We start from the raw sequence: 12768 nt of genomic DNA, 5'->3' as shown, positions 1-12768 counted from the left end.
AAATAGAGCTACCATATGATCCAGCAATTCCACTTCTGGGAATATATCCTGAGGTAATGAAAACACTAACTTGAAAAGATATCTGCACTCCTATGTTCATAGCAGCATTATTTACAGAGGAAAGATATCCTACCATTTCTGACAACATGGATGTATCTTGAAGGCATCATGCTAAATGAAATATGTCAGAGAAAGACAAATACTATATGATCTCACTTACATGTAGAATTTAAAACAAACAAAATCCCACCAAATTCACAGGAAAAGAGATCATATTTGTGGTTAGCAGAGGCAGGGGGTAATAATAGGGGAAATAGAGGAAGGTAGCCAAAAGTTACAAACTACCAGTAAGATAAATAAGTACTAGGAATATAATGTACAACATGATGACTATAGCTAATACTGCTGTATGGTATATAGGGAAGTTGTTAACGGAGTAAATCCTAAGAGTTCTCATCGCAGGGAGAAAATATTTTTTTCTTTTATTATTCTTTCTTTTCTTTTTATTGTATCTATTTTTTTTTATTATTTAATGTTTATTTTTCTTTGAGAGAGAGAGACAGAGCACAAGCAGGGGAGGGGCAGAGAGGGAAACACAGAATCTGAAGCAGGGTCCAGGCTCTGAACAGAGCCCAACGCAGAGCTCGAACTCTTGAACCGCAAGATCATGACCTGAGCCAAAGTCAGACAATTAATCAACTGAGCCACCCAGGTGCCCCTCTTCTTATTGTATCTGTATGTTAAGATGATGTTAGCTGACCATATTGTGGTAATCATTTCATAGTATATGTACATAAAACCATTATGTGGTATGCCTTAAACTTACACAGTAAATGTGTCAGTTATTTTTCAATAAAATTGGGAAAAAATGAAAATTATTAAAAATTATTTAAAATGCAAATTTCAAGTAGCATGTACCAAGGAAGTGTATATTGAAGTCCATTCCAGTGTAGAAATCAACTTGTAAAATTGTTTGTATTTTTATCTCATTTCCTTAAGATTTCTATTTTAGCGTATATTTTATGATGTGAATTATTCAGTAAAATCCTGACATAATACCATAAACGGAGTAAAAAAAAAAAGTGCAACACATTATGATGGAACTTGCAGAGCAGCCAGGAGTTTGGACTTCTGAGAACCAAGTCCATTTTGCTCACACTTGGGTTCTGGTGCCACCTGGTGGTCATTTTCCTCCCTAGTTTTAATCATCAAAGGGGACAATTCTATACACACATGGGCTGAAACTTCTAAGACATTGGTTGGTGCCCCCCTGTCAACCTGAATGAAACACTGGGCTTAGGAAATACCAAGGTCTCAAGGACAGGATTCACCTACCTCATCCTCTCTGCTTCCTGACTCACTCTCCCCATCCCCACATTCCACTCCCCTAAGAATAAAAGGGGGGGAGGGGTAGAAGAATGCAGACACCCAGGCACCCCTAGTCCTTATCTTTAAGAGATGCAAACTGAAGTATCTGTAGATAAATTGATTAGATACTGGAGATTTTCTTTAAAATAATACAATTAGGGAGGGGGGAAATGGGAGGGGTGGTGATGGATGAAACAAAGACTGGCCATTTGTGACAATTGTCGAAGTTGGGTGGTTCTTTACTCTATTCCCTCTACTTTTGTATATATTTGAAACCTTCCATATTAAAAAGTTAAACACACAAAAAAAAGGACCTAGGGGACACCTGGGTGGCTCAGTCGGTTAAGCATCCAACTCTTGATTTCAGCTCAGGTCATGTTCTCATGGTTTGTGAGTCTGAGCCCCATTTTGGGCTCTGCGCTGACAGCACAGAGCTTGCTTGGGATTCTCTCTCTTCCTCTCTCTCTCTCTGCCCCTTTCTTGCTAGTGCTATCTCTCAAAATAAATACATAAACTTTAAAAAAAAAAAGCACCAGAGAAAAATTCAAGATGAAAAATCCAGTACAAAGTTAGGCATATGAAATAAAAGCTCAGAGAGAGATCTGAATTTGGGAGTAATAAGCAGGTGGAAAACTAACTGAAGTCTGAAAAGTGAATGAGGTCACGTAGGAATAAAAAGAGAAAGGAAGTTAAGTTAGAATCCTGAGGAATAATAGCAGTTGAATGGCAAAGTAAGCGTTGCTAACAAGAGAGTAACATAGGCCAAAGGGAGAAAGTGTCCTAAGATAAAGGCACTCATCTACACTGTCAAACGCTGCTGAGGGGTCACGAAAGGAAAGGACTGGTTAACATCTTTTAAGTTTTATTTATTTAGGTAATCTCTGCACTCAATGTGGGGCTTGAACCTATGATCCTGAGACCAAGAGTTACATGCTCTTCTAACTGAGTCAGCCAGGTCCCTGATCAACATCTTTTGAAGGAAGCTGTATGAAAGTCACCGTGACTTTGGTGAGAAGCATTTAAGAGAAGCAAATAAGGCAGAGGGAATAGTTCATATAGGTTTAGGATTTGAGTGGGAGGTGAAGAAATAGAATTAGCTTGTATGAAAAACTCAAAAAGTGTGCTGGGGGAGAGAAATATATGAGTACCTTAAGGGAGGATGTCTGCTTATAATGACAATTGCTCATTTATTGATCTACTCCTAAAGAAGCTTGATTTCTTGATCTGCTACTGTCCTGTTGTTGTGTCCTGCACCCTTCTGCCTGATTTGAGTGTATCTTTGACTGTCACTTTATATGAAATCTTCCAGTGCCTCTCCAGAGCTTACTGAGATTTGTACAAGTATCTCAATTGGGCCACTCTAAATGTTCCCTAACATCAGCTGAACTGGATCACTAGTCTCTCCCTCCATATGCTTTTTGTTCATACCTCTGCCTCTTATTAGAAAATATTCTTCTTCTCCAGTCTTTGCCTCTTCATATCCTGTTTATTCTTCATGTCCCATCTGAGATGTGGTGCCACATTCTCCTTGAGGAACTTCCTGGTCCACTTCCTCTCTAGAGTATACTTAATCTCTTCCTCTTCTATTTTTCCAGTACATGTTGTTTTTATTTCTTGCGGCATTCGTCAGATTCTGCTTTACTTCTAATTTTCTGAGTTCATATGATGCCCTTATATATCTAAAGTTTGCACACTATTTGAGACTGACTTTATTGTCCTCCTCTTTGTGTCACAGAAGTATCTAACAAAATATCTTGCCTAAAAATAACTTTTTGAATTAAACTGGATTCTCAAAGCTCTATTGTTTCTAATATATACTCTTTCGGAATCCTAATGCTATTCAGTTGTTGTCTTCCATATAACATTATAATTTTTTTTTTTAATTTTTTTTTTCAACGTTTTTTATTTATTTTTTGGGACAGAGAGACACAGAGCATGAACGGGGGAGGGGCAGAGAGAAAGGGAGACACAGATTTGGAAACAGGCTCCAGGCTCCGAGCTGTCAGCACAGAGCCCGACGCGGGGCTCGAACTCACAGACCGCGAGATCGTGACCTGGCTGAAGTCGGCTGCTTAACCGACTGCGCCACCCAGGCGCCCCTAACATTATAATTTTTATAATCTTTCTTCATATGATCTAAAAATAATATCTAACATTTGCTACTTTTTCGTTGATAAACCTTTCCTATGTATAATCTAATCCAAGCTTTAAAAAAGTATATTTACTTTTTTTTAAATTTTTTTTTTAACGTTTATTTATTTTTGAGACAGAGAGAGACAGAGCATGAACGGGGGAGGGTCAGAGAGAGGGAGACACAGAATCGGAAACAGGCTCCAGGCTCTGAGCTGTCAGCACAGAGCCCGACGCGGGGCTCGAACTCACAGACCGCGAGATCGTGACCTGAGCCGAAGTCGGCCGCTCAACCGACTGAGCCACCCAGGCGCCCCATTAAAAATTTTGGAGTATCATAACCATACAGATACAAATAGTAATATAACACCCACACAAATACAACAAATGTTAAATTTTCCATGATTTTTTTTAAATTTAATGTTTATTTATTTTGAGAGAGAAGTGCAAGCAGGGGAGAGGCAGAGAGAGAGGGAGACACAGAGTCTGAAGCAGGCTCCAGGCTCTGAACTGTCAGCACAGGGCCCGATGGGGGGGCTCCAACTCACAAGCCGGGAAATCCTGACCTGAGCCGAAGTCGGACGTTCAACCGACAGAGCCACCCAGGCGCCCCTAAATTTGCCATGATTAATTCAGATCCTATTAAAAGAAAATCCTCACAGATAAGTTGAAACGTCATCATTTCACTCCCTTCTCTCTCTCTCTCTCTCTCTCTCTCTCTCTAGGGGTACAACTCTCCTAGAGTTGATATATGCCCTTCCCAGCCATGTTTTTATAGTTTTGTTATATATGTATGTATACGCACCTTGCGCAAAGTCTTATTTTGTGGTTTTAAAATGACATATAATACAATACTATTATGTATCCCTTTGCAATTTGCTTTTTTCACTCGTTACTGTCAAGATTCATCTTTGTTGGCATATACTGTATATCTCCCTTACTTTACTAAGAAAAGGGTCTTAGTAAAGGGTCTGTGGGTAATAGGGTAATAGGGTCTGTGACTCTATTACCTCTATTACCTGTTATTTAATCTTTACCATAATCTTGTCAGGTAGATATTATTAATCCTATTTGATAGATGAAAAACTGAAGTGCAGAGAGGTTAAATAATTTTACTGAGGTCATATAATTTCTAGCAGATGGCATAAGAGCTTGTGCAGAACCTCTAACTCCTAATCCCATGTTCTTTTCACTCTAGCATTCAACTATTTAATAAATACTTACTGAACACTATGTGCCAGGCACTATTCTAGGTCGTGGGTATCTAAGCAGTGAATAAGACAAGATACTGCTCTCAGGAGTTTATTGTCTAATTGGAGGAGGCAGTCAATAAATAATATGTAATGTATAATTTGGTTCTAAGGGCTTTGAAGAAAAATAAAGCAGAATGGAGTGGAAAAGAGAGTGTAAGTGTGCTATATACTATATGAGGCTCTCCGGTGACATTTCAGCAAACATCTGAAAAGGAGTGACGAAAGAGAGGAGTGTTCAAGATTAGGGCAGAAGGTACAGCAAATGCAAAACCCCTGAGGCAGGAGCATATTTGGCTGTCATTCCATCACTTTGATGTTTCTTTTCAGCTACTGTACCAACAATTATCCTCTTGTACCATGGATCAAATGTAAACACATTGCATAGCTTTGCCTGATTAAATACATAATTTTGACATGTTAAGTCTCTTCTAATGGCCATTTTTCAAATAAACAAATTGGGCCGGACTAAAAAAGTCTACAGCCCAAATCCACTGATTTACTTTAAAAATTAAATCATGGATAATTGACGCCCATAACGGTGACATAAATTATACACAGTACTGCTGGTGATTTGATGAAGACACCTGCAAAAACGTTCAACCCCCTTTTTAAATATTAAAGGTAGGTAATATCCTCAAGGAAGCTTGAGTGACTTCAAGCGGAAAGACACCTGCTGAAACAGGACAGGGAGGAGTCTCTTATCTTTCATCAGAAAGGATGCCTGGAGAGTGGTAGGAACCTGAGGGCTTTCAACCACGGGGAGATCAATTCTCACGTTTGTGATGCGAGGGAGGCAAGGCTGGTGCCCGTCATGCCTATATCTTCCCTAGAACCAGGGGTCTTGCCTCGGTGAGCCTCCCAGGCTAGGAGTAGCAAAAGAGGGCGCTGAAAACTAAAACTCGCCACGAATCTCGCCCGCCCCGCCTTCCTCCCTATGTCGGACACACGGTAGGAAACCAAACCTGAGCGCGCTCAGCCTGCTTGCCCCACCCCCTTTCGGCTTCCGGGCCTCCCCCGGGTCCTACGCAGAAAGAGCGGCTCCTGGCGAGCTCCACCAGCAGTGGCTTCCGGGAGGAGTTTTGGGCCCGGCGAGCCACCGTCGGATACCGCGCCTTCCCACCAGAGGTAGCTGTGGAGACGCCGGGAGCCCGTGTCGGCATCGTTGAGGAGTGCGGCGCATCCTCAACATGGGCGACCACGGCCTGGAGCTGGCGTCTATGATCCCCGCGCTGCGGGAATTGGGAAGGTAGGGTCAGGCTCGGCCGCTCTGGGTCCCGCGTCCTCCTCCGACGGGCCTGGCCGGAATCTCACGTGTTCTCCCTCCCCTGCGACGCGCGTGCCTGCCCCGAACCCGTCAACCCCGGCCCTTGTAGATGTGTTCCGCGACTGATTTGAGCGCTTCTCCCTTAGGCGGTTAAAGATATGCGGGTCGTCGCCGCAGACCTTCAGAAAGCCGTCCATGGGAGGAGAGGCGCTCGCTGACCGCACTAGAGCGGCGCCCCGGAGCTTGTCCCCAACCCGGGGTTGCCCTCTGCAGCTGGAAGGAACGGTCCCTTCTGACCACTTTTTGGCCACTTTCTGTACTTATTTGCTTCCCAGAAACCTATGTCCATAGATGAGGGACTTGACCCACGAACTTTCCCCAATTTCTATTTTTTGTGATCGCTCGTGGAGGAATTGGGTTTTTAGCTTTACGTTTTGACACAAATTGCTTCTTTTAGAAGAAAAATCACCAGTTCTTTTTGTGCAAAAAAGGCCAATTGCTAGAAAAGGCAGTTGGTTTCTTTCTTCAAAGTGAAACCATAGGGCGTTCTGAAGATGTGACTCCTATATTTGATCAGTCAGCCCCCAATCTGTTATTTTAGTCAGAAAACCCAGGGACCTTGCCACAACGTCCACAAAATATAAACGTGTACAGAATGTTTCCAAAGTTTGGAAATAATTTAATATATTAAATTTTTATTTTATTTGCAAAAGCCTGTTTCTGTAAACAGAAGAGTAAAATCAGGTAAACCAGTGTTCTACCTGAAGAGAAGGGTAGGATGTTGATGGCTGCCATCCCCCTTCAGCACACTGGCAACCTTCCCTCAACCAGGCCTGAAAGAAGGCAGGGTTGTTGTTTTGTTTGCCTTTTTTTTTTTTTTTTTTTTTTAATTGTAACCCACTGCTTGTGGGCTTGTACCACTACTGCACTTGAACTATCAGCTGGAATTTTTTAGGCTGTTTGAAAACTTAGAACACGAAGTCAAAACTGATACAAAGCCCATAGGATATTTAATTCTTTTCTGTGGTTCAGTTGTGTTCATCTCTACTTGTTGGCCATACTAGGATATTTAGTTTTCCTCAATCACATAAGAGGATAAATGAAGGAACCACACGTCTTAACTGAATTATCCTGGTTTTGTGTGTGTTATTTCACTTCGCATGAATGTTGCAAGCATATTCTGTGTTAACATTTTATAAAGTAGCATGAATATAAGTGCTCGTTTTAAGAAATTGATGCACAGATTTCATGTTTAGGCTCAATGTGAAGTTCAGGATTTTTTCTCCACCTTGTTTTAATGTAGAATTAACTGATTAATACTTTTCTTCCCTCTTTTTTCTTCAAGAGATTGTTAATACAAGTAATAGTATCTTGGATTTATTTATAGCCTCTTACATCAACAGAGCTTAAGTTACCTTTCATTTCCTTCAACTGTAGCCATTCTAAGTGAAAGAATAGAAAAACTAACCGATAGAGAATTGTATAACAATAGTTTTTAATTTTCATGACCTTCTCATTGCAACTGCTTCATTCATGCTTACTCAGTCTCACCGAATCTCCCTGATATAGAATGGACTAAATATTATCACTATTAAGTGAGAAACTGAGTCACAGAAGGGCATCTGGTGGCTCAGTCGGTTAAATGTCCAACTTTGGCTCAGGTCATGATCTCACGGTTCATGGATTTGAGCCCCACCTCGGGCTCTGTGCTGACAACTCAGACCTGGAGCCTGCTTCAGATTCTATGTCTCCCTCTCTCTCTGCCCCTCCACTGCTCGTACTCTATCTCTCTGTCTCAAAAATAAGATTAAAACATTAAAAAAAAAAAAAGAAAAAGAAACTGAGTCACAGAAATTGAAGAAGCAAACTCAAAAAGATAACAGTTCTTCATTAAATAAAGTAAGCATTGTTATTAATAAAGTAATAAAAATGGGGGCCTGATCCACGTATGCCTTTTTCTTTCACTACCCCCAAGCTAAGGAGCATCTAGTTTCCAACTGTAGTTTCTGTATCCAAATCTCTAATAAGTGTGTTGTGTCGGTAGAGTTTGATTTGTACCATAATAGGATTAATTGATTTTGGTCAAGTCTTCACATAAAGAAGGATTTCTTCACTTTTAACACAAGTTAGAAGTTATATCCCATTTACTTAAATGAGTGATTTGTATTCCAAAGCAACCTAATGTATATAGTGTTTAATTTACTGAATCAAGTTGAGATTTAAACACTGAAGTTTCTGTTCAAACTATGAGTTGTGTTCTGACTTTGTGAGAAGTTTTAATTATATATTTGAAATGAAAATATGTTCTGACTAAACAAATACTGCCTTAGGAATTATCTACTTAGATTTATAATAACTGTTCCAATTACAATTATTTTATATTTCAAAGTATACTGAGATAGTTAAAGAGTAACAGGCCTTTTTAAGGCAGTATTAAAAATCTGAAACAATGAAAAAAAGCTTCAGAGCTGAGTTTCAGATTCCAACCAAAAAGGCCTTTTCTCCCCCCCCCTTTTTTTCATTAATTGACTGGCAATTCTATTTCTGAAAAAAGTGAGGTGTCACTGTTTTAATATGTGGGCTTTTCTATCTCAGGGATAAATTTTGCTTCACTGTTTTTTCTTATTAGCACTCTTTTCTCTACATAGTCTTTCTGGGTGATCTCATCCACTCCTGCCTTCAACTATCCATCTGCTATTTGATGATTCCAAATGTGTTTCTCCAAATCATATCTATCACCTATAGAGCTATTTAAACAACTATATACTGGCAGTTTTAGCTGGGTGTGCTATGTGCAGTTAAGACTCAACATAGTCAATACAAGTTCTACACATATCCCAACTACTTCCCTCCCCCCCCCCCCCGCCCCCATTCACTGAGGTAGGGATATCTCAGTAAATCATACCATATTCACTCGTTTTTTCCAAACCAGGAATGTAGGAATCATTCTTGACTCCCCATGTCCTTTTGCTACATCTTTGGTCCTTTTTTCATCTTTACTCTTCCCTAAATAACTTCATCTAGTTCCATAGCTTTAAATACCATCTATATTCTGATAACTCCCAAATTTATATCTCTAGCCCAGAAATATTATTAGATTGCATACTGTTGAACATCTATATCCAGTATGAACATTTGCATATCCAAAGCAGAACTCTTGACTTATTTTCCTTAAACTTGTTCCTTCCCTATGTTATTGTAAATGTACTGTCCAAAAGCCTAGGAGTTATTCTGGATTCTTTCCCTTATCCCTTAATAATCTATCAGCACATCCTGCCAACCCTATCTTTAAAATATACTTTTTGGAGCGCCTAGGTGGCTCAGTCAGTTAAGTGTCCCAACTCTTGATTTTGGCTCAGGTCATGATCTAACAGTTCGTCAGTTCAAGCCTAGCATTGGGCTCTGCGCTAACGGTGCTGATTTGCATGGGATTCTCTCTCTCCCTCCCTTCCTCCTCCCCACCCCACCCCCCCACTGCCCCTGCCCTGCTAGTTGCCTATCCCAAAATAAATAAATAGACTTAAAAATAAAATATATTTCTCGCCATTTCCACTGCTATTCTTACAATTTCTTATCTAGGCTATTGTAATTTCTCAGCTAATCTCTTCATTTCCATTTTACCCACTTATAATGGATTTCTTACTCAGCAACCAAAGTGATGTAAACAACCATAAATTATATTGTATATTATACAGCATTACTTCTCTGTTTAAAACCTTCCATTAGTTATCTAGCACACTTAGAATAAAATCCAAACTTCCTCCCAAGGCTTCTAAGGTTCTGCATTTTCTGGCCTCTGCCTGCCTCTGACCTCGTGGCCACATATCCTTCCCTTACTCTGCTCCAATATCATTGGCCTTGTTTTTCCTTATGCACCAAGGTCATTCCAGCCTTCAGTCTTTTGCACTTTGCTGTTTCTTCTCTCTGAACAGACTGGTTCTGTTCAGATGTCATTTTGGAGAGGCCTTCTCTGACCTTCCTGCTTAAAATTATAATCACGAGATATTTTCAGACAGTGATAGGTGCCATTAAAATATTAAATGGGCAGTGGGAGGGAGATGAAAGTCTGGGGAGCAGCAACATTAGCCACTAAGAGGAGATTTGAATGATAAGAAGCCAGTATCTGAAATGGAATGGGAAGTATAAGGGTCTCTAAGTGGGAATGAGCAAAAGAATAGGAAGAAGGATGAAACACAGGAAGCAAAGAGGGGACTGGTGTGAGTTAAGGGTGGAGGAGTAGCCAGGGGCCAGATCCTTTAGTACCTTACAGGTCAGAATAAGAGTTATATTTTAAGGACAATGGGAAGCCATTGGAATGCTTTAAACAGGGAAATAATGTAATTAAATTCAAGTTTTAAAAACATGGGGCACCTGGATGGCTCAATCGGTTAAATGCCCAGCTTTTGATTTTGACTCAGGTCATGATCCCAGAGTCATGGGGTCCAGCCCCAAGTCAGCATGATATGCTGAGTGTGGAGCCTGTTTAAGATTTTCTCTCTCCCTCTCTCCCTCCCTCCTTCTCCCCCCTTTCCCTCCCTTCTCTCCCTGCTTGTGTGTGCACGCACATGCGTTCTCTCTCTCTCAAAAAAATTACAAAACATGTTGACTCTTCACTCCTACTTAGAACCTTTTGATGTCTCATTGCCTTCAGTACAAAATCCAACCTCTTTAGTTTGTTCTTTGAACTTTGACCTTATAGTCGCTCTTCAGCTTTATCTATTTACTGTCTCCCTCTTCTTTGGCCATATAGAACCTCTTAATAGCTTTTAGAGCATCCTGTGTTCATTCTTAACTACTGAGCATTTGCTCGTGCTGTTTCTTTTGCTTGGAATACTCCTCCTTTCCCTTATTTTACCTGCCTAGCCCCTTAGGGACTTAGGTTTGTATCACTTCCTTCAGGGAGCTTTGACTGATAGGCTCTGCTCAGAGCCAAGTGACCCTCTTGTGTTCTATCTTGGCTCTATTAATACAACCATGCTGTGTTAAAATTACCTGTTTACTTTTTTAAACTTTTTTTTTTTAAGTTTATTTATTTTGAGAGAGCGAGTAGGAGAGAGGGGCAGAGAGATAGGGAGAATTCCAAGCAGTCTCCGCACATGGTGGCCACAGAGCCTGATGCAGGGCTCAAACAAAACCATGGGATCATGACCCTCAGGTTAAGAGTCAGATGCTCGACTGACTGAGCCACTCACGTGCCCCTACTTTTTTGAAAAAGGTATATACCCTCTTAGCTCCATTCCAAGGTAGAGGTTGTATAATAAGTGCTCACTCTCCCATGAGTCATTATTCTAATAGTACATCTAATGAATGATAATCAATTCACCTTTTTAAAAAACTGACCAAAAATGACACAAATAATAGGAATGATCTTTATACAAAATTAAACTTCGTAGAAAACTCAACCACCACCTAGGGTCCTGATTCCTCTCCTGACACACCTCCTCATTCACATTTCTAAATGATACTTGCTAAATTACACTTAGTTTATAAAGACAAACTCATTTGATTTTGTCTAAAACAATTCATGTTACCTTGTAATTTCAGACTTTATAAATTTTTGTTATATTTAAATCTGTGATGTCATATAATATGGTAGCCACTACAGCTGGTCTAAGTTGAGAAGAATTTCAAAGACTTAGTACAAAAAAAACAAAGGTAAAACAATCACTTTAGTAATTTCAGGGCACCTGAGCAGTTCATTTGGTTGAGCATCCAACTCTTGATTTCAGCTCAGGTTGTGGATTGGAGCCCCATGTTGGTCTCCATGCTGAGCAAGGAGTCAGCTTGAGATTCTCATTCTCTCTCATTCGCTCTCTCCCCCCCCGCTCTCCCCCCCTCCCCCGTCCATCTATCCCCCCTCCCTCTCTCTCTCTGCCCCTTTCCCCTGCTTGCACGCTCTCTCTATATATATAATTTTTTTTTTTAATTTTAATATCAGTTACAGTTCAAATAATATTTTGGATATATTATGAAGAAAACTATTGTTTGTTTCTCTCTTTTTTAAATTTTTTAATGTTTATTTATTTTTGGGAGAGAAAGAGCATGAGCAGGGGAGGGGCAGAGAAAGGGGACACAGAATCTGAAGCAGGCTTCAGGCTCTGAGCTGTCAGCACACAGCCTAATGTGGGGCTTGAACTCACAAACTGTGAGATCATGACCTGAGCCGATGCTCAACCGACTGAGCCACCCAGGTACCCTCCCTTTTTTTTTTTTTTTTTTAAGGAGGCTTCATGCCCAGTGCAAGGCCTAATGTGGGGCAGGAACTCACGACCCTAAGATCACAAGACCTGAGCTGAGATCAAGAGTTGGACACTTAACCTACTGAGCCACCCACGTGGCTTTCTATTCTTAATGTGGCTACTAGAAAAATTTGAAGTGCACATGTGACTTGCATTGTTTCCATTGGCCAAGGCTGGTTTAAATAATAAGATAAACGGTACCAAGTTTTTTTCACTTTCATGTAAAAATAAAACTACTTGGTCTTTGAGTCTATATACCTAAAGTTATTATGTGTAAATACTGGTAATTTCAGTAACTTAGTAGTTTCAATTTGGGAAGATAAAAATTCTGGAGATGGTGGTGATAGCGTAGAATAATGAGAACATAATGCCATGGAACTGTACACTTAAAATGGTTAAAATAAATGTTTAGTATATTTGACCATAATAAAAAATAATTCAAAGGACATTTTAACAAACTAATTTAATTTGATACTGTTGACAGCTCCCTCCTTGAAATTCTAACTTTGTTTCT

General features: G+C 40.1%; 1 protein-coding gene across 3 annotated transcripts in view; it reads left to right on the top strand.

The window, feature by feature from the left end:
* The first annotated feature begins 5844 nt into the window (after positions 1–5844).
* ATR (ATR serine/threonine kinase) overlaps positions 5845–12768 on the top strand; it is a 100329-nt gene continuing 93405 nt past the window's right edge. For all 3 annotated transcript variants that reach the window (XM_058730097.1, XM_058730098.1, XM_058730096.1), the window contains exon 1: positions 5845–5997. In XM_058730097.1, the coding sequence (XP_058586080.1) occupies positions 5939–5997 (59 nt within the window). In that variant the 5' untranslated portion in view covers positions 5845–5938. The remainder of the gene's footprint in view (positions 5998–12768) is intronic.

This window comes from Neofelis nebulosa, chromosome 5 (assembly GCF_028018385.1).
Source record: "Neofelis nebulosa isolate mNeoNeb1 chromosome 5, mNeoNeb1.pri, whole genome shotgun sequence".
In the NCBI taxonomy this organism is placed as follows: Eukaryota; Metazoa; Chordata; class Mammalia; order Carnivora; family Felidae; genus Neofelis; species Neofelis nebulosa.
Note: the sequence above shows the minus strand (reverse complement) of the source record. Positions and strands in the feature narration are given on the sequence as shown.